General features: G+C 38.4%; 1 protein-coding gene across 4 annotated transcripts in view; it reads left to right on the top strand.

Moving 5' to 3' along the window:
• NELL2 (neural EGFL like 2) overlaps positions 1-25,498 on the top strand; it is a 526,313-nt gene that overhangs the window by 180,735 nt on the left and 320,080 nt on the right. For all 4 annotated transcript variants that reach the window (XM_004447896.5, XM_058307852.2, XM_004447895.4 and 1 more), the window contains 6 exons: positions 15,911-16,084; positions 16,173-16,269; positions 19,051-19,123; positions 19,294-19,376; positions 20,685-20,813; positions 22,171-22,273. In XM_004447896.5, the coding sequence (XP_004447953.2) occupies positions 15,911-16,084; positions 16,173-16,269; positions 19,051-19,123; positions 19,294-19,376; positions 20,685-20,813; positions 22,171-22,273 (659 nt within the window). The remainder of the gene's footprint in view (positions 1-15,910; positions 16,085-16,172; positions 16,270-19,050; positions 19,124-19,293; positions 19,377-20,684; positions 20,814-22,170; positions 22,274-25,498) is intronic.

Below are 25,498 nucleotides of genomic sequence, written 5' to 3'. Positions count from 1 at the left end.
GGCTAGTCAAAAATCACTTGACCATACCTGTGATGGTCTTTTAATGAACCATGTTTGGTTCCATTGGTCTATTGTGTCTGTCTTTAGGCCAGTACCATGTTGTTTTTACCACTATAGGTAGGTATTATGATTTAAAGTCTGGAGATAAGGGTTCACTTTTCCTTTTTTATGATGTTTCTGGCTATTCAGGATTCCTTAGCCTTCCAAATAAATTTAATGATCGTGTTTTAAATTTTTTTCTTTAATGCTGGTTTATTTTTGTCAGGCTTGCATTAAATCTGTATATCAATTTGAGTAGAATTGACATCTTAATGATATTTAGTCTTCCAATCCATGAGCGTGAAATGTTTTCTTCCAGTTATTTAGGGCTTTTTTGATTTGTTTTAACATTGAGTTGCAGTTTTCTGAATACAGGTGCTTTGCATCATTGGTTAAGTTTATTCCTATTTGAGTTTTATCTGTCATATTTTATTTTCCCCTCTCTTTTGATATTTTTAGTTACTTTTATTGATATAATTTTCATTTCTAGACTCTCTTCCGGGCTGCTCTATCCTGTCTTTTCTTTTCAGGCTCTAGTACACCCTTTAGTATTTCCTGAAATTCTGGTCTCTTGCATAGAAATTCTCTCAGTTTCTGTTTATCTGTGAATATTCTAATTTCGCCCTCATTTTTGAAAGGCAGTCTTGCTGGATGTAAGATTCTTGGCTGAAAGTTTTTCTCTTGTAGTATCTTAAATATATCCGACCGCTGTCTTTTTGCCTCCATGGTTTCTGGTGAGAAATCAGCACTTAATCTTATTGGATATCCCTTATATGTTATGCATTGCTTTTCTCTTGCTGCTCTCAGAATTCTCTGTCTTTGGCCTTTGACATTATGATGAGTATGTGTCTTGGAGTTGGTCAATTTCGATTTTTTCGGATGGGAGTGTGTTGTGCTTCATGGACATGGATATCTATGTCCTTCAATAGAGTTGGGAAATTTCCTACCATTATTTCTTTAAATATTCCTTCTGCCCCTTTTCCCTTCTCTTTCTGGGACACCCATGACACGTATGTTTGCATGTCTTTTGCTGTCATTTAGTTCCTTGAAACCTTGTTCAATTTTTTCCATTCTTTTCTTCATCTGTTCTTTTGTATGTTCACTTCTACAGGCCATTTCTTCAAGCTCATCAATCCTTACTTCTGCCTCCTCAAATCTGCTATTATATGATTCCAATGTTTTTTAAATTTCATTGATTGCACCTTTCATTCCCATAAGATCTGCTATTTTTCTATGTATGCTTTCAAATTCTTCTTTGTACTCATCCCATGTCTTTTTTTTCTTTTTTTAAAAGATTTATTTTTTATTTGTTTCTCTCCCCTTCTCCCCCACCCCAGTTGTCTGCTCTCTGTGTCCATTTGCAGTGTGTTCTTCTGTGACCACTTCTATCCTTATCAGCGGCACTGGGAATCTGTGTTTCTTTTTGTTGCGTCATCTTGTTGTGTCAGCTCTCCGTGTGTTCGGCCCCATTCCTGGGCAGGCTGCACTTTATTTTTTCTGCACCGGGTGGCTCTCCTTAAGGGGTGCACTCCTTGCGTGTGGAGCTCCCCTACACAGGGGACACCCTTGTGTGGCACGGCACTCTTTGTGCACATCAGCACTGCACATGGGCCAGCTCTACATGGGTCAAGGAGGCCCGGGGTTTGAACCGCGGACTTCCCATGTGGTAGGCGGACGCCCTATCCATTTGGCCAAGTTCACTTCCCTCCAATGACTTCTTAATATCCTTAATCTCTTTAGCCAGCTCATTGAATTTATTAAGGAGATTTGTTTGAACATCTATAATTAGTTGTCTCAACTCCTTTATGTCATCTGGAGGCTTATCTTGTTCCTTTAACTGGGCAATAGCTTCCTGTTTCTTCATGTGGATTGTAATTTTTTATTGGTGTTTTCACTTCTGGCTTGGTAGAGTATTTATTCTTGGTGCAGTTTTTCTCTTTAGTTTAGGACTTCTTATCCTTTCTCCCTTGCTGGTTGTGCAGTAAGAGCCAAGCATGTAGTTGGTGCTTTAAGCTGTGGAGACTCAAGCTGCCCTCATTGCACCAGGGACCAATGAGGCTGCTTCCAGCTTTCTCCTTTGCCAGTGGTGGGGACAGAGTCACAGCTATGTGGAATAATCCACGTGCGGGCCTAGATTATAGTTGCCCAGAGAGATTGACGAAGCTTCACACCCCTCTCTCCCCTGCCTGGGGCAGGGATAGAGCTGCAGGTGTGGGCAGCAATCTATGCAGTGCGGGTCTAAGATGACTGCAATTGCCCTGGTAGACTTCTGATTTTCAGTTTATGACAGCAAAAGTTACCTGTAGTTACCTGTATAGGCTGGTGCAGGGCTCCTCAGCCTCCTTCCTGCCAGGGGCGGGGCTGAAGCCTAGGCAGGCTGCAGGCTGATCTGCATGAAAGAAACTGGTTCCTGCCAACACTGAGAGTTTCAGTCAGCCCGGCTTCCCCTCAGGCTGGGGGTGGAGTCAGAATGGCATCCACCTTTCTTTCTGACTTTCTTTCTGTTCCCAGGGTTATCTCTTAACCAGCCAAGTCTACCAATTAGTAGCTGAAATCGGCAGCCAACCATCTCCTCCTCCCCTGTTTATGGGGAATGGAGCCTCCAATTCCAGTCACAGAACAGCTCCTGGGGCAGCTCATGCTAACAGATTAGGACAATCACCGGCCTCTGCGGCTTGGCCAGTAATTTCCCGGAGAGGCTGGCGCAGGTCCCCACAGCTTCCTCCCTGCTGGAGGTGGCACTGGGGCCTAGGCTAGAGCTGCAATCTGACCTGGATGGGAAGAAGCTGGTCCCCACCAGCACTGGGATCCTCATTCAACCCGCTTCCCCTCATGCTAGGCATGGAGTTACGATGGCGGCTCCTGGCCTCTTCTGACTTGGACAGGCTCAAGCTTTAGCTGTTCACAGGTTTATGCTTCAGCCCACTGAATTTAACTTACTGGTAGCTGGAGTTGGTGCCCAACTGTTTCTTCCTCCCCATTTTTGGGAAGTGGAGCTTTCAATTCCAGCCATGGAACAGCTCTCGAGGTGGCTGGTGCACCAACCTCCGTGGCATGGAGCGAGTGCGCTACTTATGAGTCTTCTCTGCAGATGGGCAGTCTCCTCCTTCCACTCCTTCAAGGACATTGCAGGATGCTCTTCTGGCCTCCTGGAGCCCCCAAACAGGTGCTTCAGCAGCTCCAGAGAGCTCTGGGTGTTTGGTAACTGCCGTGTAGAAGGAGCTGACTCTAGGAACTCTTTACTCTGCTGCCTTCTTGCTGGTTGTCCTCTATGGTATTTTATTTTTAATTTTTAAAGATTGTTTACATTCTTAATATGTAGTTTATCTTTTTGCTTTTTTATCTTAAAATAGAATTTTACTATATATATCTTTTGCATTACAGAAATAATATCTAATTAATGAATAAAATACAAATATATAAAAATATTTGGGAAAAGCCTCACTTCTTGTCCCCTAATTGTACTCCTATGAAGTAACCACTGTTAAATTTTGCATGCATCCTTCTTGACCTTTTTCTTTCTAATCAGAATGCATGTGCGCACACGCACACACAGAATTTTACCAAACAAATGGGATTATATAGAGTTTTCTTTTTTGTATTCTTAATAGTATTAATACATCATGTTATTGTTTTATGTCAGAACCTATTTTTTTTGTATGGTGGTGTAGTCTTCCATAGTATTGGTGATCATAGTGCCTCTGTGAATAGTTACTTTAACAGTTTTTCACACTTTAAATAAAATCTGAGTGTACACATTCTGCATATATCATTGCTAATTTATGCTATTATTTTAGTAGGATAGATTTATAGATTTGGAGTTGCTAGTTTAAAGAGAATGCAACTTAAGAGTGTGATAGTTGTGACATACTGCCTTTTAAGAAACTCATATTAATTATTATGTTGCTGTAAATAGTGTATCAGAGGGCTTGTTTCCAGACTTTTTTTCTTTTTGCAGTTCTGGGGACTGGGGAGTGAATCTGGAACCTCGTACGTGGAGAAGCCGATGTTCAACCACTGAGGCACTTCGGCTCCCCTGAGCTGTTTTTCTCTTTTCTTTTGCTTGTTGTTTGTTTTTGTTTTTACAGGAAGCCCTGGGAACTGAACCCAGAACTGCCTATGTGGGAGGCAGGTACTCAACTGCCTCTCCCCAGATATTCTGTTTTCAGATGTTATTAAGCTTTAAAATCTTTGCTAATCTGACTGGTAAATTCATTGAGGTGCCTTTTCTTAGTGATTTCTAGGATCTCTTCACATAATTGTGGAAATTAACCCCTGGTTTATTATATATTTCATAGTGTCTTACATAATATCATTTTTTGGTCTAATTTTATTTATGATGTATTTTTTCACTGATACATTTTTGAGTTTTATGTAGTTAAAACGGAGTCTATTTTTACTTTATGGCTTCTGATTTTTATTCACCTTTCTCCCGTTTCTTAATTTATGGTTAGATTTTTTCTTAGGTAGCATTATTCCCATAAGCATGCAACATGTTTAGCATTTCTCACCAATATAGAAAAGGAAAACCTCTCTTGAGTACATGCCCTTCTGCATCTCGGCAGCCGCCTCCCCATTTCTCCAACACTGTTTCTTCTCATTGTCTCTTATGTCTCACTCATCAGTCTCTCATGAACCCACTTCCCTATAGGGTAGGGCCTTCCTTCCCTATAAAGTTTTCTGAACTAGCATTAGTCACTGTCAACATTGACCTTCATCTTGCTAAATTCTGTGGTTAAATCTTCTTCTCACTTGACCCATCAGTGATATTTGATGTAATTGATCACTTCCTCTTTCTTGAGGTGTGCTTTTCATTAAGGCTTTGGGACAACCCTCTCACTTTTTCCTCCTCACGTTCACTGGTCACTCTTTCTTATTTTTCTATTAATTTCTCCTGAAAATGTTGAAGGGTCTATCTTCTTAATTATCTAGATAATCCCTATACTTCATAGCTTAAAACACAATCTTTATTCCTATGAATCCCACATTCCTATTTCTATTATGGACCTCTCTCCATTCAAGACTTATAGATATAATGGCCCTCTCTTGAGGATTATTAGGGACTTTAAAAATAGCATATTTAATTTTTTTCTTTAAATTTTTTGTTTTTTTATTTTTAAAGAAGCTTTAGATTACATAAAAATATAGGGGCTTCCCATATAACACACTCCCTCCCCCTCCCACACTTTCCTACATTAACAACATCCCTCGTTAGTGTGGTACATTTGTTACAATTGATGAGCACATGCTGAAGCATTGCTACTAACCGTGGACTATAGTTTATCTTATAGTTTGCCCTCTGTCCCATACAATTTTGTAAGTTCCAATAAAATGTACAATAGCCTGTATCCATCATTACAAGGTCTTGCAGGACAGTTCCAATGTCCAGAAAATGCCCGCCTGTTATACCTATTCTTCCCTCAGAACCTCTGGTGGCAACTGCCTTTTTATCAATGCCAAAAATTCTTCCATTGTTATAATAATAATAATAAGTCTATAACAGAATAATAAGTCTACTTTAGTCCATTGTTAACTCCCCAAACTTGAGGATTTGGGAATGGTGATGGCTACTCTGTTTCTGAATGAAAGGGGGTTAGAGCTCATGGGGCAGAAGGATGGAACTATCTTGCTTGCAGTTGCAGACACTCTCTGTTCCTTGGTATGGGTGTTGTCCATCATCATCTCCTTGTTAATTGTCCTGGGTGAGTCCAGTGAACTGGAGAGTAGGTGTTTCAACTCCTAAATGAGTCTAACTCTATTACACTGGGGAGTGTAAGTAAGGCCCACTAACAGGGTGCCGAATTCCTGAGCTTGACTGCCCTGCTTGAAGTGTCTAGATGTCTCTAGAGCCCTCAGGAGCCCTACCTTTTGAGGCACTATTTACTTTGGCAGTCAATGAGATCCTGCTGAGTCATGCATAAGCATAACCTCTGGAATGATTTCCTTACTTACCTTGAAATCTCTTAGCCATTAAAACTCATTTGTATTTACCATTCACCCCTTTTTGGTCAAGGTCTTTTTCCAGCATTGCTAGTTGATGCTTGATAATAATCCCTCACTGCCAGGGAGGCTCTTCCCTTGGAGTCATGTGCCACACTAGGCAGAAGGTAGTGTGTTTATATGCTGAGTTTGGCTTAGGGAGAGGCCACATTTAAACAACAAAGAAACTTTCAGGAGATAACTCTTAGGCAATATATAATACTAGGCTAAGTTTCAATTTTACAAGAAAAGGTTCATAAGTACAATCATCAATATCAAAGGCCTGGCATAATGCTATATCTTCCTTCACTAGGCACTGCCCTGTACTTGGGGGATTTTTGCTATCCTATTAGAGAATGCAGCAGAACTACCCAGAATGAGAATTCATTATTCTTTTGGTTATTGTATGGGTCTCCACCCACTGAGACAATGCCCCATGACCACTTGAACATATTCATATGCCTTAGAGGCATGCCCCAGGTGCACCCCTCCACACGCATCACTGACACCACATACCAGTAATCCCTGCCACAGTTGTGACCCTTCTGTGATCCAAAATCTCTTAAAAAATGAAGCCAACAAAACAACCAAATAAATTAGTAAAAAAGTGAAATAATAATAGTTTTAAAATAACAAATAAAATACAAAAAATTAAAAAATATTAAAATATAAAAAATTTGAAATAATAAAAATATTTTAGACATTGTCTCTTTCATCACTGTAACCTGTTGTCTTGTATGTACAGTGACATTTTCTTCCATATATTCTCCCACTGTCTTATTTTTTTCAGTTTATCTTGAAAGAAGCTTTAGATTACAGAAAAGTAATAGAGAATATAGGGTGTTCCTATATAAGCAATGCCCTCCCCCTTTTCCCCTCTCCCCATTAATAGAATTTTATGTGTGGATGGTACATTTGTTAACAATAGATGTGCAAATATTGAAGCATTGCTGCTAATCATGGTCAATGGTTTACATTGTGGCTTACATTTTGGACGTTTTGGACTGTACACTTTTATAGGTTTTGATGAAATTTAAAATGGCCTGTATCTGTTATTTGCAACATCATGCAGAACAATTTTAATGCCCTAAAAATGCCCTATGTTCCTTCTATTCCATTGTTCCCTCCCACTTCCCTCAGAACCTGTGGTAACCATTGAGTTTCAATTTTTGAAGAATAAGATTCATGGAAACTTTCGATAATATTGAGTGCTTGGCATATTGGTCTGTTTCATTTCATTAAACACTGCCTATGTTCTAGAGGGATTCTTGTCCCTCTAACTGAGAACATAGCAGGACTCCCTAGAATAGGAGCTTAATATTTTCTTGTTTAGTGTGTGGGTCTCCACCCCCTGCAATAACACAGTGTGACAAGGTGAACACTTACATATTCCATGGTGCACCCTGTCTGGTAACCCCTGCACCCTGGGTTCAAGGTGAGTTTCTTACAGACAGCATATAGATGGGTTGTATTTCCTTATTCATTCTGCCAATCTGTCTCTTGGTTGAAAAGTTTAATCTGTTAACATTCAGTGTTTTTTCTGTCAAAGCATTACTAACATTATCCATATATTCTTTGGGTTTGTACATGTCATATTGTTTTTATTTCTCCTTTTATCTTTTTAGTTATTCGTACCAATAATCTTCCTTCCCTATGCTCTCTTTCAATCCTCTTTCATGTTTTTCTCCTCTCAACCTGCAGAACTCCCTTTAGTATTTCTTGAAGGACAGGTTACTTCTTGACAAACATTTAGTTTCTGTTTATCTGTGAATATACTCTCCTTCGTTTTGGAATCCCAGCTTTGCTGGATACAGAATTCTTGACTGACATTTTTTTCTTTTAGTACCATAACTGTGTTATAACACTGCCTTCTTGCCTCCATTGTTTCAGTTGAGAAATCAGTGTTTACTGTTTTTGAGCTTCCCTTGTATGTGATGGATCTTTTTTATTTTACTTTCAATATTCTCTTTTTGTCTTGAGCATTGAGCAATTTGATAAGTATATGTCTTGGGGTAGACCTGTTAGGATTTATACTGTTCGGGGTATACTGTGCTTTTTGGACATCTACATCTATGTCCCTCAAAAGAGTTGGGAAATTTTCAGCCATTATTTCCTCCAACACTCCTTTTGCCCCTTTCCCTTCTTTTCTCCCTCTGGGATGCCTATAATGCATATATTTGTGCCTTTCATGTTGTCATTCAAATCCCTGAGTGCCTGATGGATTTTTTTCTAACTTTTTATCTATTTGTTCTATTATGTATCTGATTTCAGATGCGCTGTCTTTGACACCACTGATTCTTTCCTCTGCCCATTCAGATCTGTGGTTATGTGCATCTAGTGTATTTTGATTTCTTGCATTGTGCCATTCTATCACCTTCAGATGTTATCTTTTTATGTATGTTTACAGTTTCTTCAGTATATTCCCCCAGTGTCTTCTCAATAGCATTTGTCTCTTCCTTCATTTCATTAAGTTGATACATGATATTTGTTTGGACAGCCTTGATTAGTTGTTCCATGTTCTGCATCTCCTCCTGTTTTTTATTCTGTTTGTTAGACTGGGCCTTGTCTTCCTGTTTCTTAGTGTGGCCTGTAATTTTTTGTTGGATAAACAGGCATCTGTTTATCTTGATGGGCCCATTTGGTTGGTTTGCTTCTTTTTTTACTTTAGGGGTTTATTTTATTGTTTTTTTTTCAGTGTGTGTGTGTGTTAAGGTACCTTTTTGACACTTGCTTTCTCTTATTCTATATCCTTGCAGTTGTCTGTGTTCTCTTGAAAAAAAAAATTAGGACCAGAGAAAAACAAAGAGATAAGAAGATGAAAAGAATAATAGTAATAATAATTAACAAATGTAGAAGACGAATCATGCAAGAAGCAGGAAAATAAATAAGAAACCTGAGTAAAAAATCATAAAAAATTCAAAGGAGTAAGAATAAAAAAGGTGGAATAGAAAATATGGAATACAAAACAAAATAGAGAAAAAATAGAATATATTAAAAAAGCCAGAAATATAAGAAGAAAAAAAGAGAGAGAAAAAGAAAAATGCAGATCAAACAAGAAGAGGTGAAATGAAAGAAAATTAACAGAAGACAGAAGATAGAAAAATCAAGCTAAGAAAATAAATAAATAAAGCAGAAAAAGTAAGTAAAAGAAAGAAGAAAACAAAGAAAAGGAAAAGAGAACAGAAAAAGTAAGTAAAAGAAAGAAGAAAACAAAGAAAAGGAAAAGAGAACAAAGAAGAAACAAAACGACAACAAAAAACAGCCCAAGAAAAACAAGCTTCCCTCTTAGGCTCCTGGGAGCTTCTCAGGCCATCAGTCCTCATCGGTCAATCACCTTGCAGCCTGCCCTCTGCAGATGATGTACCCAGATTTAGTGAATAAAATAAAGAGAATAAAAAGAAAAAAAAAAGAATCAATATAAAATAAAAACAACAGATCTAATGAAACCTATAACAAACAAAATCTGTCTATTCATTCCCTGTCATTAAGTGACGCCTGGATGCCTTATAACACAGTGGATCACTCTCTCGATCCCTTCTCTTGGGGGGTACTAGGAGTGGAACCAGTTTGTTGAGCCAGGCTGGATAGGCACCTGTCTCCACCCCCTCCCTGACCTAGTTCTTTTCTGTCTCAGGGGAGCTGGGTGTGACAGCCTGCCTTATCAGATTTCCCCCTCCCTTCTCCCTGGGGCCACTTCAGTGCTGGTTGGGGTCTTTTTTGAGATTCAAAGGGGGCTCAGCTGGCCAAACTAACTGAAAAGAAACCACTTTCCACCCTCTGCCAGACCCCTCTTCCTTCCTGGGAACACTCCCATGCACTAAATTGTCTCCAGGGAGCCAGGGGGTTTACCAAGGCTATTTGCCTTGAGGGTGGGGTATATGTGTCGTTTCTGGCTGCAGAGGTGAGTGACTCACGGTTTTCCTTTGGCCTCTTTATCTCTCTGTCTTGCTTTCTTCTGGAAGATATGCAGCCTTTCCTGTTCTGTAGATCCCTAAAGTAGTTCCCTTGGGTAGGTTTTTGCCCTTTCTTCATTGTTTTTTGTGAGAGAGTTGAATTATGCCTACCTACTTCGATACCATCTTCCCCAGAGTTCCGTATTTAATTTTAAACTCTGGATTCACTTTTCCCAAACTTACTTCTTCTATAATCTTTATCTCTATGTATCGTACATCCTATCTTCCATTTGTGTCAAGTCCAAAACAATGGAGGGGAAAACTGACCCCCCATTTGTTTGTTTTCTCAACACTCCACAATAGCAAATTCCTTTGGCTCTACTCTCCTAATATTTCCAGAATAGGACCACTTCCTACCACATCCACCACTACCATCCTAGTCCAAAATGCCATCCTGTCTCCTGTGGATTACTGCAACACCCCCAACTGACTTAACTCCGTTTCAGTCCCCATTATACCTTGATATTAGTCTAATATCAACACAGTGACCAAAGTATTCTTTAAAATCTAAACTGGATCATGCCACTTATTTTCTGAAAATTATCCCATTTCTTTTAGAGTAAAAGCTGAAATCTTTATATGGCCTCAAGTTCCTACATGATCTCATCTCATCTCCTCTTCTCCTCTCTTTGCTCTCTAGCTCTGGTAGCACTGCCACCTTGCTGGACCTTGAATACAATATGCATCTGCTTCAGAGCCTCTGTATTTTCTGCTTCATTTTCCAGACCACTCTGTTCCCTGATGTTTTCATTGCTTGTTTACTCTCTTCCGTTAGGTCTCTGTTCAATATCACTTTATCAGTGAGGACTTTTTTAGACCCTTCTACATGAAACAGCACCCCTCCTTCCACCACACTCCATCTCCCACCCTATCTATTTATCTCTAAAACATTTATTGCCGTCTGAAAGTCTATCTTTTCCTTTCTTATTTGAATGTTAGCTGCCCTCCATCACTCAATTCCAAAAGCAAGAACTTTTTTTGTTTTGCTTACTGTAGTATCCCTGGTATTTAGATCAGTACCTTGAACAAAATAAGTACCATTCCATGGTATGTATGTTTGTTTAACCATTCACCAGTTGAAGTACATCTGGATTATTTCCAGTTTTGGACTATTATGAATAAAGCTCCTATAAAATTTTATTTACAAACTTTTGTGTCTTCATTTCTCTTGGATAAATATCCAGGAGTTCAATTGCTGAATGATAATACATCTTCAAATGGTCTTATTTACATATGGGTTTGTACTCCCAGGAATACTGATTAAGATTAAGAACATGTCTTTTGTAGGGGTACATGATTCATTTTACCATAGTCCACCTTCTGGATTGCAAAAGACATGTTCTTCCCACATGAAAAATATATTCACCCCTTCCCAATACTTCAAAAGTCCTAAGTCATTTCAGGAACAACTATAAGTACAAAATCTCTTCAAAATTAGTTATGGGTACAGTCCATCATGGGGCAAAATTCCTCTGCCTATGGACCTGTGAAATCTAGAAAACAAGTTATCTGCTTCTGAAATACAATGAAGTATAGGTATAGGAATAGGATAGAGATTCTTATCCAGAAGGGAGACTTTGGGAGGAAAACAGGGATCATGAAACCCAGCAAGACAAAGCCCATTAGATTCTAAGTTCTGGGAGTCATCAGTAGATCAATGCCTTGTCTTCCAGACCTAAGTGCTGGGCAGTGGACACGCTCTTCCCAAATACAAAGGCATAGGCCTAGCCTCTCTGAGCATGGTACTGGCAGCCATGCTCTTCCTGAGTGCTGGGGCATAAGCTCCACCCTCCATAAGAATTGGGATGGTGGCCTCACTCCTGTGGACTCTGGACCCTAAGACCTGCCCTCTCTAACCACCAGGAAAGAAGCCCCACTTTATGCAAAGGCATGGGTGGACCCCCTCTCTCTTGACCTAAGGAGATCTCTTCAGTCCAGAGTTTGGTTAACCACATGGTTCTGTCCTTAAAATCAGTTTTTCCTTCATTTTGTCTTTTCTCTAGGCTGGCAGTGTTTATGCATATACAAAAATTCTCAAAAAAACTTTGTTGATTTGCATGCAGTCCAAGGGGGTGCAAGTAATCAGACAAAAGGATTTTGCACAGATCCTTCCTGGATTAGTGCCTTTCCAGTCCTTACTTCCTCTGAGATGGTTGAGTGGATCTTTGAGTCATGTGCTTAATTTCTTAGCAAAGGGTGGTTCGAGCTATACCCTCATTTAAGTGATCCTATTCACCTTAACTGATAATACATCTTCAAAGGGTCCTGTTTGCAAATGGGTTCATACCTGCAGGAACACAGATTAAGATGAAAAAAAAAAAGCCTTTTCTTGAAGTCTGCCACACTGGATCTTATACTTGTTGCATGTTTAGTTTTGTATTTTTTTTAAGGTACCAGGCCTGGGGATTGAATCCAGGACCTTGTATGTGGGAAGCTGGTGCTGCTCAAACACTGAGCTGCATTGGCTCCCCTGAGTTGGTCTTTTCATTTGTTTGCTTGTTTTTTTTTAGAAGGCACAGGAGACCAAACCTGTGTGGGAATCAGGTCTAAGAACTGCTTGCCTAGCCCTACATCCTGAATATTTTCTCCTATGTTTTTCTCTAAAAATTGTATAGTTGTATATTTTGTATTTAAGCTCATGATCCGTTTTTGTCAATTTTTCTGTAAGATGTGAGATATAAGTTGAGTTTTAAGTTTTGCTTATGGATGTCCACTTGATTGCTCCAGCACCATTTGTTAAAAAGAATATCTTTTCTCCTTTGAATTTCTTTTGCACCTATGTAAAAAATCAGCTGGTCATATTTGTGGGTCTGTATCTGGGTTCTCCATCTACATGCAGTATGTGCCTATCCCTCTGCCAGTAGCACACAGTCTTGATTACTATGGTTATATAGTAAGTCTTGAAATTGGGTAGAGTGATTCTGCCTACTTTTTCTTCTTTTTTAAAAAAATTGTTTTAGCTATTCTAGTTTGTCTTTCCTTATAAATTTTAGCAGAATCTTGACTATACCTGCAAGAAATCTTACCAGTTTGATAGTGTCATGAAAACTGCACATCAGTATGGTGAGAAATGACTTCATTACTGTTATTTAGTTTTCAGCATACAGTTCTTACACGTTTTGTTAGAATTGCATATAACTGTTTCATTATTTCATTTTTTGAACACTTTTAAATTATACTATATTTTTAATTTTCATGTCTTCGCGTCCATTGCTGGTACATAGATATAAAATTGATTTTTTGTGCATTCATATTGTGGTCTATGACCTTGCTTAAGTTACTTATTAATTGTAGGAGTGTTTTTGGTAGATTCATGGGGATTTTCTTTTTTTCTTTTTTTATTTTTTTATTGACTTTGTAATAATATTACATTAAAAATATATATATGAGGTCCCATTCATCCCCACCCCCCCCCCACCTCTCCCCCCCCCCCCCCCAGCAACGCTCGTTCCCATCATCATGACACATCCATTGCATTTGGTAAGTACATCTCTGGGCACCTCTGCACCTCATGGTCAACGGTCCACATCATGGCCCACACTCTCCTCCATTCCATCCAGTGGGCCCTGTGAGGATTTACAATGTCCGGTGATTGCCCCTGAAGCACCATCCAGGGCATCTCCATGTCCCAAAGACGCCCCCACCTCTCATCTCTTCCTGCCTCTCCCCATACCCATCAGCCACCATGTCCACTTTTCCCACTCCAATGCCACCTTTTCTCTGTGGACATTGGATTGATTGTGTCCATTGCACCTCTATGTCAAGAGGAGGCTCAGATTCCACATGGATGCTGGATGCAATCCTCCCACTTTCAGTTGTAATCAATCTAGGCTCCATGGTGTGGTGGTTGTCCTTCTTCAACTCCATCTTAGCTGATGGGGATTTTCTATGTAAACAATTATAATTCTGCAAGTAGGAATAGTTTTATATCTTCCTTTCTAATCAGTATGCCTTTTATTTCCTTGTTTCATTGCACTGACTAGAACTTCTACTGCTAATTTGAATAAGAATGGTGAGAATGGATATCCTTGCCTTATTCCTGGTGTTAGGGGGAAAGTATTAAGTATAATATTAGCTGAGGGTTTTTGTGTATGCTCTTTATAAAGTTGAGGAATTTTCGATCTATTCTTATTTTTTGGAGAGTTTTATAATGAATTGGTGTTGAATTTTGTCAAGTATTTTTTTCTGAATCAAACTCTTCACAATCTCTTTCAAGAAATAGAAGAGGGAACACTTTCCAATATATTTTAATGTATATTTTATTACCTTGATACCAAAGTTAGGCAAAAGTATATATGGGAACTCTGTACTTTCTGCATGATTTTTCTGAAAACCTAAAAGTTCTCTAACAGAAATGTTACCAGGCAAAGACTGCAAAAAAAAAAAAAAATTAAACTACAGACCAGTATCTCCCATGTGAATATGACATAAAAATCCTTAACAACTTATTGGTAAATAGAATTTGGCAATATGTAAAAGAGAATGATATGCTATGACCCAAATGGAATTTATTCTAGGGATGCAAGACTGGTTCAATATTCAAAAGCCAATCAATGTAATCTACCATATTAACTACCTAAAGACGAAAAATCGCATGACCATATAGCTTGATGCAGAAAAACCATTTAAAAGAAGAGATTTTTCTTCTTTATATGTATCTTCTAGTTAATGAATTATTTTTTTTGGTTCCCTCCTTTCTGCTTTTCAGACCACTCCTTCAGCTTTTTATTTCAGTTATTTTTTTCAATTCTAAAATCCATATTTGGTTCTTCTTTACATCTTCTTTTTCTTTGCTAAGACGTTCATTTTAAAATCTTTTCAAGTATATTCATAATTTCTTATTTTCTTGCTCCCTTAAAAATATTTGTCTGATAATTCTAACATCTCTGTGATCTTGGTGTTGGTATCTATTGATTGATTACCTTTTTTTCTTTAAGTTTGAGATATTTTGGGTTCTTGGTATGATGAGTGATTGAAACCCAGACATTTTTGTGGTGTGTTTTGAAGCTTTTGATCTTATTTAAATCCGCTGTTTTGCCTGGCTTTCTCTGGTACCACCCTGTTGTCTTATTACTACCAAGTGGAGGCGGGAGTTCGGGTTCCTCACGTGGCCTCATTGAGGGCAGAGTTCTTACAATTTTGGCCAAGGTGGAAGTTCCAGCTCTGCGCCTGGTCTTCACTGCTGCTGTGGTGGGGTGGTCTCGTTACTGCTGGCTGATGGTTGAAGTCCTGACTCCGCTGAGTTTCCTCTGATACTACACTTGGGGAGGGATAGGTGTGCTCCGTTATTGCCATGTGAGGATGGAGGTTCAGGCCGCCCACGTGGTCTCCGTTGATGCAGAGCCTTGTCTGGCCGGCAGGGGTGAAAATACTGGCTCCCTACTTGGACTTCTGTGACTCTGCTCTGACAGAGGTGTTGGGGTGCCTTTTTGCTGCCTTATGAGGATGGAACTATAGACTCCCCACTTGGCCTTTGCTGATGTGGGTGGGGTTAGAGCTGCAGTTTATCTTATCTTATTTTGTTTTATTTATTTATTTTTTGCTTGGCTAGAGTAGAAAGCTCATTTTATAAAATTTTTCTATCTTGCTTTGCTGCACCTTTCCTGGTTTTTAGAAGAGAGAACACGCTTTTTATTGGAACTTTTTTTTTTGCCCTGTGCCTGTTAGTATTTCCAGGTTGCCAGCTTCTTTAGCTACAAGTCCAGAATATGTAAAGCAAGAAGAAAAGCCAGGAAACTCATCGTTGTTGTTCCTCAGGTCTAAGGTTCTCAGCCAGTTTCCCAACCCCACCTCATCTTTTGTTCGCTTAAGTTGTGCTTACTTGGAGGAAGAGGAAGAAGTGTTCCTATTCCATTTTCCAGAGGCAGAGGTCGTCGCCTCATTGTTGAACTTTGTTTTCTGACCATGACGGGCCCCTGTGGCCCTTCCTTTCTGCGCAGGTACCTGGAACTGGAAAGCAGTGGCCATCGGAACGAAGTCAGGCTGCATTACCGCTCAGGCAGTCACCGCCCTCACACGGAAGTGTTTCCGTATATTTTGGCTGATGACAAGTGGCACAAGCTCTCCTTAGCCATCAGTGCCTCCCATCTGGTTTTACACATTGACTGCAATAAGTAAGTGAAACAGGATCAGTCCAGGAAATGGGAGATTCTGAGAAGTGATTGTCTACTCATGTTCTTTCTCTGATATTTATTTTTGCAGAATTTATGAAAGAGTGGTTGAAAAGCCCTCCATGGACTTGCCTCTGGGCACAGCGTTTTGGCTGGGACAGAGAAATAATGCACATGGGTATTTTAAGGTATCTTTTGATTAAAATCTGAGCATAAAGTATAAATGTAAATGCATTCTAAGGAGTTTGAAATGTATATATATATATTTGGTGTAAAATGAAATAATTCAATTTATTTATTTTTTTATATTTTTATATTTATTTATTTCTCTCCCTGCTCCCCACCCGATTGTCTGTTCTCTGTGTCTATTTGCTGCGTGTTCTTCTTTGTCCACTTCTGTTGATGTCAGTGGCACGAGAATCTGTGTTTCTTTTTGTTGCGTCATCTTGTTGTGTCAGTTCTCCATGTGTGTGGTGCCATTCCTGGGCAGGCTGCACTTTTTTTCACGCTGGGTGGCTCTCCTTACGGGGTGCACTCCTTGCGCATGCGGCTCCCCTACCCGGGGGACACCCCTGCGTGGCACAGCACTACTTGCGCGCATCAGCACTGTGCATGGGCCAGCTCCACACTGGTCAAGGAGGCTCGGGGTTTGAACCGTGGACCTCCCATTTGGTAGATGGACACCCTAACCTCTGGGCTAAGTCCGTTTCCCGAAATAATTCAATTTAAATAGTTTTTCTTTTTTTTTTTTTCTTTGTGCCTATTTCTATTTGTTTTCTGTGATTTTTAACACTGACATTTTATTTAGTCAGCAAAAACTATTTTCTTTTTTTTCCCAATTGCATTTGATCTTCAGATATTGCAGAGATGCTCACAAGACTGCAATCAGGACATTTAATATACCATTCTTGAAATCAGCCATTCAATGAAAAATCTAAAATGTTAATATGCAAATAAACTCTCCGCCACTGATATATAACCTTTGATGATACTTTTATAAGGATTGTTAATAATAGAGCATTGAAAGCTTTTTGATATTCATTATTCATGGTCTCCTTGTACTCTAGGAATTGAGAAAGGAATACATACAGATGAACAAGTCCATCAAAACTAGAACGTGGTTATAATTTAGTTCTTTTTCTTTTGTGTCTACTTGGAGACAGCACTCCACAGAATTTGCAGAGGCTATAAATGATATCCCATTTTGCTATCTGTATTTTAAGGTTGAAAAAATAAAGCCCAGAAAATTACTTGCCTGCACAGTCGTAGTGTAATCGTTCTCCCCTCCCCGGTACTATGATAGTGCCTGCGATACCAGTGTGGCTCAGTAAACAGTTGTTAAATGAAAGAATGATAGCTGATGTGTGCAACTCATGGATTTCGAAATAGAATAGGTATGAAAAGTTTATAATCCCAGAAAGTATTTTAAAAACTTATTTAAATATTGTCCATTATGTACCAGCTGCTTTGAATATGTTATTTCATTTACTCATAGCCTTGCCAGCCTTAATGCAGTGTCTTTTGCGTATGCATTAACCTGCTAAGAGTGACTTGCCCAAAGCCAGGCAGCTACATAAGGGCAAAGATTGGGGACTGATTCCTTGCTTGCAAATCCTGAAAAAACAAAATCAGTGCTCTTTCTCCATGTAGAGGATGGCAGATGTGTTGAGTTCCAGTTCTCTTCTCTCGGTATGACAAAGCTAGTTAATCATCATAGCCTTTCCTGTGGAGTTCAGATGTGCCCTCAGAATTCTCCTCATATCTCTAGGGGTCATAATTTTTAACTTAGTATATGAATGATGCCTTCTTCAGCTGTGCATTTCACAAACTCTATAACTATACATGGTAGTCCTGTTTTCGTGTTGCCTCTTCCAAGTAATAGGAATTTGTATACATGTTGCTTTCCCAATCCAAACCCAAAGAAACAACAAATTCAGCAATTGCTGCTTCTAAATACTGAAATAATTATTATTCACCTTGACACTCCTTTTGTCACTCTTTTGTGTCATACTGTTAACCAGATTAAAAATGTAGATGATATATAGGCCAGTATTTGACTGGTGAATCTGCATAGGTATATTCAGAATTGTCCTGCCAACATGGGGTTCTATTACCCTATCATTTGACGTTCTGTTTGCATTTCTCAAGGGGATAAAGTGAAATATCAATTAAAGGAAATATATAAAGTTGATGAAGAAGGAGAGAAGTAGTAGATGAAAGGGACAGCTGGAATGTGTTGGTGAAAATTACTTCTGAGCTACCATTTGGATTTTGTTTTAAACAGCCCAGGAAGTTGGAAACTAATTAAACCTCAGTGACAAAGAATGCATGTAAATTTTGCCTATATACATGCAGTGTGGCCCTCTGTGTAAAGTGGGTCATTTCCAGCTGGCATTTAAAAAATTTAAGGTTAAAACTTTCTGTACTCCTCAGAACTTGTCATTATATATTATTATACCTGTTTAATAAACCCATTGTTCTTTTTGAATTGAGAAATTAATTTTAAAAGATAATTGAAAAATGAGAAATGCTCATTGCTCTCATGTCTCAGTTTTCCTGTCCTTTTCCTTTTGATCATTGCAGTTAATTTAAAATTGGCATCAGTTTCAGTGTTGCTGAAACCAGAACTGATTTTCAGGTTAATTTTTAAAGGTCATTTTCAAGCCTTATTTCAGCACTAACTAAAAATAACATCTCAAAATAACATGACTATTGCCTCTTAATTATATCTTGACATTTAATCTTAAGGCTTTAAAGTATTATCAATAAGAGAGTACATGGGCAATCATCTATTTTGCTGGTGTATTTCTTTCCTTTTGGTATGAATTGGAAGTAATGTATTCAAAAAGGCTCTTTTCTCAGTCATTTGGTAAGTCTATCCTGTAATGTTTTCCTTCATGAACTTGACTGTTGAACATAATTGTGGTAGATGAAAGTAATATGTCTCTTTTTAAATTTTTCACACACAGGGTATAATGCAAGATGTGCAATTACTTGTCATGCCCCAAGGATTTATTGCTCAGTGCCCAGATCTTAATCGCAGTAAGTCTATTAGTTCTTGCACTGTATGATGAAAAGTGTGCTTTTTGCTTACGTTTGTCCATAATGTCAGTTTGAAATTAGAGTTCCCATATATTAGTTGTTAGCATAGACTTAACCAGGTTGAACCCTTTATAACTACATTTTGACCAAAATAGTGTTTGTAATTCCAGCCTGTCCAACTTGCAATGACTTTCATGGACTCGTGCAGAAAATCATGGAGCTGCAAGACATTTTAGCCAAAACATCAGCCAAGGTAAAAGCCACTCAGAAATACAGTGGGGGACATTCCAAAGTCCTTGGATTCCTTATAGTTCCCTTTATTTATTTATTTATTTGTTAAGATTTCTTTCTCTCCCCTCCCCCCCTCCACCCCAGTTGTCTTTTCTCTCTATTTGCTGCGTGTTCTTCTTTGTCCACTTCTCTTGTTGTCAGCAGCATGGGAATCTGTGTTTCTTTTTGTTGCTTCATCTTGCTGTGTCAGCAATGGTGTGTGTGGCACCATTCCTGGGCAGGCTGTACTTTCTTTCGCACTGGGCGACTCTCCTTACGGGGTGCACTCCTTGCGCGTGGGGCTCCCGTACGCCGGGACGCCCCTGTGTGGCAGGGCACTCCTTGCGTGCATCAGCCCTGTGCGTGGGCCAGCTCCACATGGGTCAAGGAGGCCCGGGATTTGAACCGCAGACCTTCCATGTGGTAGACCGATGTCCTAACCACTGGGCCAAGTCCACTGCCCTATAGTTCCTTTTATAATCACAAATGTTCACCTTTGAGCATGTTCCTATACTATGTTGTTGGCTGAGAACTGTAAGCTTTAGCCATCACTGACTCTAAATCAAAAATATTCCATGAATCTAATTATTCAGATCCTCTCTGTCTGTATAAAAAATGATTTAGCAAATCAGGAATAAGGCATATTACCTGGTTTATACACTGTTTACTACAAGAGAACTTACTGTTTAGTTTAATTCTTAGTGTTATTCCTTTTATTTAGTTTTTCATTACAAGGGTGGAGGTAGAGAGGACATTGTGAAGAATATGGACACCAAAATTGTGTCATGAATGTGGTCCCACCAAGTATTTGCTACCAATGTGTCACAAGTATAGTATTGTTCACTAATATGAAATATGAGTTTTCGCTACAATTTCACAAATCTGTTGTCATTTTACAAAGTAGTTACTGATAACCCAAAGGTTATGCTATGGGTTGTATACTGTTGTATTGATTTCTTAATATAAATTTAAAACTTTATTTTTTCAATTGAGTAAACATTCATGAAATTAAACCTTTTCAAAAAATGGAAATTCTTTGTGGGTGGTGCTCTTTTGAATTAGCCTTCAATTTATGTCTTACAAATTATGCTCCAAAGGCAGGGAGCAAAAAGCAGAGGGGAAAAGCCTCTTCTTTTGAACTAAAGGCTTAAGTATTTTTATAAACACTGGTTGATGGGCATAGCCGTCATTACGGCTGTGTACTTGAGAAAGGTGAGATCCAACAGGAGTGCTGTGCCTTTCTGTGTCGCTGGCCTGGGGAACAACGTAGACCCCTTTCTTTGTGCCACAGCTGTCTCGAGCGGAACAGCGAATGAATAGATTGGATCAGTGCTATTGTGAAAGGACTTGCACCACGAAGGGAGTCACCTACCGAGAATTTGAGTCCTGGACAGACGGCTGTAAGAACTGCACATGCCTGGTATGGCTTTTGTTTGCGTTCAGACTGAGGGGACTCGGAGGCCTCCACTCTAAAATGTGTTAAAGCAATGTAATCATGAAAAATTTCAGGAGCCATTTCCGTAAGACTAGAGTGCCAGCCAGCCGGGTCTAATCTAAAGAAGTGGGTATTGCACTGTTAAAAACACTCTCCAGTCTATAAAGATGACTATGGTTGAGGAATGCCATGAAGTTTTATATTTATTGGTACACACAAGAAGTTAGCAATTTACATTATGGTGGTTAGGGGTGCTTCCCAAAAGGATTCAGTCCTATTATCCTTAGTATTTCCAGTGATTTTCCCCTCATGTTTTTATTAATGTATTTTTATGAAGGTAAATTATATGCATTGTTAAATATGGTGACTGGATTGGGCCATATAAACAAATAATGGAATTTAAATAACCAAGATTTCTCTCATTCTTTACTAATAAAGTGAAATGTATTTGTTCATTATTATTTTAGAATATGTTCTTTTTCAAAAGAGAGTTTAAAACTAGTTTGGTTTTGAAATTTTAAATTCCATATAAAGCTAGTTGACTGGAAAGAAAAGTGCTATGTGAATTAGCCTTTTTGAAAAAGTGTCCCTCTATTCTACAAGTTTATTCAAAAGCAGAATATTATGCGTACAAAAGGGCAAAATAAATCTTGGAAATGCCCATGTGTGTATTATACTATTTGAATTTAGGAACATATTGTAACTCTACCAAAATAATGGAACTTTACAAATACACTAAAGCCTCCCCAGACTTGGAAAATGGGAGCCAAAAATTGAACTGAGTGAAATATGGGGATGTGACATAATGAGGTCAATAGAATGACTAGGAAAGCTTGAGCAGCCTAGAGTTCTGGGTGACCTTCTGGAATCAAATTCCTTGTGATCCTGTCTGCAGTTTGGTGCTTTCTCATGGTGTTCACCTGCCACAACTTAATATCCAGGGGGAAATTCTGGGTCATATTTTGGTATGAGCCTTTCTAGGAATCTCCTGGTTGTTGATGCTTGTTTTGTGACCTCATCTGACCTGACCTCAGTGTGCTATTTCCTGTCCAAGTGGTGCCCTGCACTGCACTTCTGTCTTCTCTACCTCCCTACTGAAGATGAGAACTCTAGCTCAGTTTAGTGCAGTGGCTATGCAAAAGGTGGGAGCCTATCACCAACTGTGTTAAAATACAATTTATATAACTGTGGGTATCTGTATCATGGGATTTTATTGTATATAAGAAAGAGAATCATTTGTGACATTTTAAGTGGGGTAAAAACATTGAGAAAGAGATAAAAAAATACTTGAAGACTACCAAACTGCAACTTGGAAATTCTTTAAATATTGTTTTCTTCTCAGAATGGCACCATCCAGTGTGAAACTCTGACCTGCCCAATTCCAGATTGCCCGCTTAAGTCTGCTCTTGCATACGTGGATGGCAAGTGCTGTAAGGAATGCAAATGTAAGAATAACTTTTAAGATGAATACATTTTTTTAAAAAGTAAACCTTGCTCAAACCACAGAATTCCATGTTGTTATATGGTTATCCATTGTGGGAAAGGGCTATAGCCTTAATTCAGAAAAACAAGACTCCTACCATTGAGAGAGAAAGCTTTCCTGCCTTTTATTAATAGCAGTCATTATATACAGTTACTTCTTTGACTCGTCTGTAGCTATTCTCAAATGGGTTCTTCTATATCATTCATTCAATAACAGTAAAACATTTCATCTATGTTACTTATGCTTTAAAAGAATTGTACTAAGAAATAGCAACATGTAAGGAAAGTTGGGTTGTTATGATAATGTTTGAAGAATAGATTGGGGTTGTTGCATATGAAAATATATTCATACGTGTGTATATACACCTACACCCAGAGAACCAATGGCTACTTTTATTAGTTTATGTTTACCCTGCTCTTACATCATTGTCTACACAGTATACAATGTGCTACTGCTGGTGAGAGTGACAAGTTATCAGAGTAAAATTGGGTTGTCACTTTGTAGTCCATTGAATTAATTCCCTCAGGAGCTCATTTATATTTGATTTTATTAGGCTTTATATTGAAGACAGTCCATTTTATGGACATGTATTAGCCTAGTCAAGTAGATGGTGGGATCAGGAAGAACTGAATGCAATTGTTACTACACATGTTACAATCTAATTTCCTTGGTGAGAAGTAATCTGACGTTTTCCTTAGGCTTCTCTTAATAACTAGAAGCTTGTGGTGGCGTTCTGTAGTTTCCTTTGCAGGTGACTGGCAGTAGGAGGAAAAACGGCCCTACACTGAGCTTTGTGTTTGACAATAGCAGGGATCATACTTTTTGCTTTGACTTCTTTTATCCTTCATTCCACCCATAAAATGGTTGTGACTTATAAATCTGAGAGATTTACATTAAGTGATGTCAGTTTTATTAGAGAGAGGGTGATTGAAATAATGGACTATTGTGATAGTGCATTAGTCAGAGATGGTGAATTTCAATTATGATCTTACAATTTGCTTTTGTTACCGATAGTAAGCTACCTACTAAATCAGGCTAGTGCTTGAAATCTTCCTCAAAAGTATGCAGTGAGAATTAATGAATTGGTAAAATATCCTGAGATTCATTAATGCAAAATGTTTCTGGCAGACTTTTATTGTAATAATTGAAAATCGACGTTTTTGCCTCATATATAAAATAGTGAGAACTGGAAGTAAATGGTGAGGGAACCACAACATCATTGAAAAAAACCCCCAGAATTGTTGATTTGAGTCTCTCTTTTTATATGGATAAAAATAATAAAGATAAAGTGACTTTGTCTTTCTGATCATATCCAACAATATGTCAGATAAGTGCCATAGAATATAGAGTGTTTGTGACTTTATTTGTTAGTATTTAGATTATTTGAACCCTAGTTCTGATAAATTCAACATTTTACAATAGGTAGCAAGATAGTTTCAGTAAACACCCATAGAATCTTTTCTCCAAGGGAAATAAGCTTTTAGTTAATACAGAAAGTATTCTTAGAGATATTTGGGAATGAGTCTCCTCAAAGCACAATTTTGAAACAAGTTACTAAAAACATTTCAGGTAATGTACTTCTTAAAAGTTTTGCAAAAATTTATTTTATAAAAGGCAAATAACATTTGAAATGAGTTTACTAAGCATCCCTTAACTGGCAGATTTTCACATGTACTTTAATGTGGGAAAAAGCAAGAGTTACACATATCCATGAAGTCTCTCTTAGATGTATGTGGATATTTCTCTTTCTGTTATGTGTGAGGGAAAGCAGTCTCATTTTCCTTTGTTAGTTTACCAAGTGTTATCACTGTTGTAATTTATGAGAACTTCATTTCAGTGGAGTAAAAGTGAAGTCCTGTGTTTTTCACTTTTTTTTAAACATAAACATGAGCCTTCTTCCCAGGGCCTGCACTCATTTTAACTGTCCTTTAAACTCTTCTGCTCAGTTACCTTTTAAATGACATAAAATGAATAAAATGCATTATTTAGTGAGCACTGTTTAAAGATATGGATTGTTTCTCACTTCTGAAGCCCTGGGAAGGTAAAACACATAAAGTCCCCTATCAAGATTGAAATGAGCAAAGCAAGTGCATGTGGCCAGTCGATTTTTGGTCTTTATTTAGTGCTTTCAGGCTTGCTCCATCTCAGTTGTTGATGTAATTCTAAGCAGTCCTACTTTGCATCTTGCTTTATATTTTCCCTCAGTAACTTTGGCTCCAGTCTTTTGTCCTAATGTAAATACTGATGAATAGTAAGAAGGTGGTTGTTCTGGGAAAGAAGTCAGAGAGAATCCGGCCTGTGAGTTTTCTTTATTTGAATCTATATAGGCAAAGTGTCAGGAGGAGGGGCTTAACTTTCCTCCGCCTGCCATTGAGCTGCTGTGGTGGCGTGAATCAGAGTCAGGATAAAATCCAAAGTCGATGCCAAATTATTAAAGTAATTAGGATCACAGCTATAGTGACGTCATATCACTTCCATAGGTTACAAGGCCAGTACTTTGTTTCTCATTTAATTTCTTTAAGCCTGTATGGAAGCCATTGTCTTCATCTTCCTAATAAGAGGGATTATTTGACTTGCTTGGGAAAACACAGTTCCAGAGACGTTCCCTCTGAAGGGGCTATGCTTTGCCACCTTGCTTTCTTCTGTCAAACTATCCTTTACAATGACATCTATTAATGTATCACAGCCTAGTCTACTACTGAAGTGCCATTAGGAAGTTTCCGGTTTGGGGCTATATGAATACTCCTTCTAAAAAATTCTTCACATGTCTTTTGGCATAAAGAGGCATGCATATGTCTGATGAGTATATACCTATGAGTGGAATTGTTTCATTGGGTAAAACTGTTTTGCTCTGTGAGAAAACTTCTTTACCTTTAGGCAAAACTGTGTTCCAAACATTTTTCTGAAGTGGTTATACCAGTTTACTCTCCCACCAAGTGGATGAGAGTTCTGGTTGCTACATACCCTCTCCTACACTTGACATTTTGGGTCCTTTTAATTTTAGCCCTTCTAATACATGATAATGGTAAATAAGAATGTATTATAGTTTTAATTTGCATTTCCCTGAGGACTAATGAAGATGAGCACCTTTCTATTTGTTTTTGGGCCACTTTCATTAACTTTAAATAATAGGAAGTAAGAGTAATTATTTTGATATAAACACTTACCCAAAGAGAATTTTGTTTGT

Source organism: Dasypus novemcinctus, chromosome 12 (genome assembly GCF_030445035.2).
Source record: "Dasypus novemcinctus isolate mDasNov1 chromosome 12, mDasNov1.1.hap2, whole genome shotgun sequence".
Taxonomy (NCBI): Eukaryota; Metazoa; Chordata; class Mammalia; order Cingulata; family Dasypodidae; genus Dasypus; species Dasypus novemcinctus.
The sequence above is the reverse complement of the archived record's forward strand: the minus strand, read 5'-3'. Positions and strand labels throughout refer to the sequence as shown.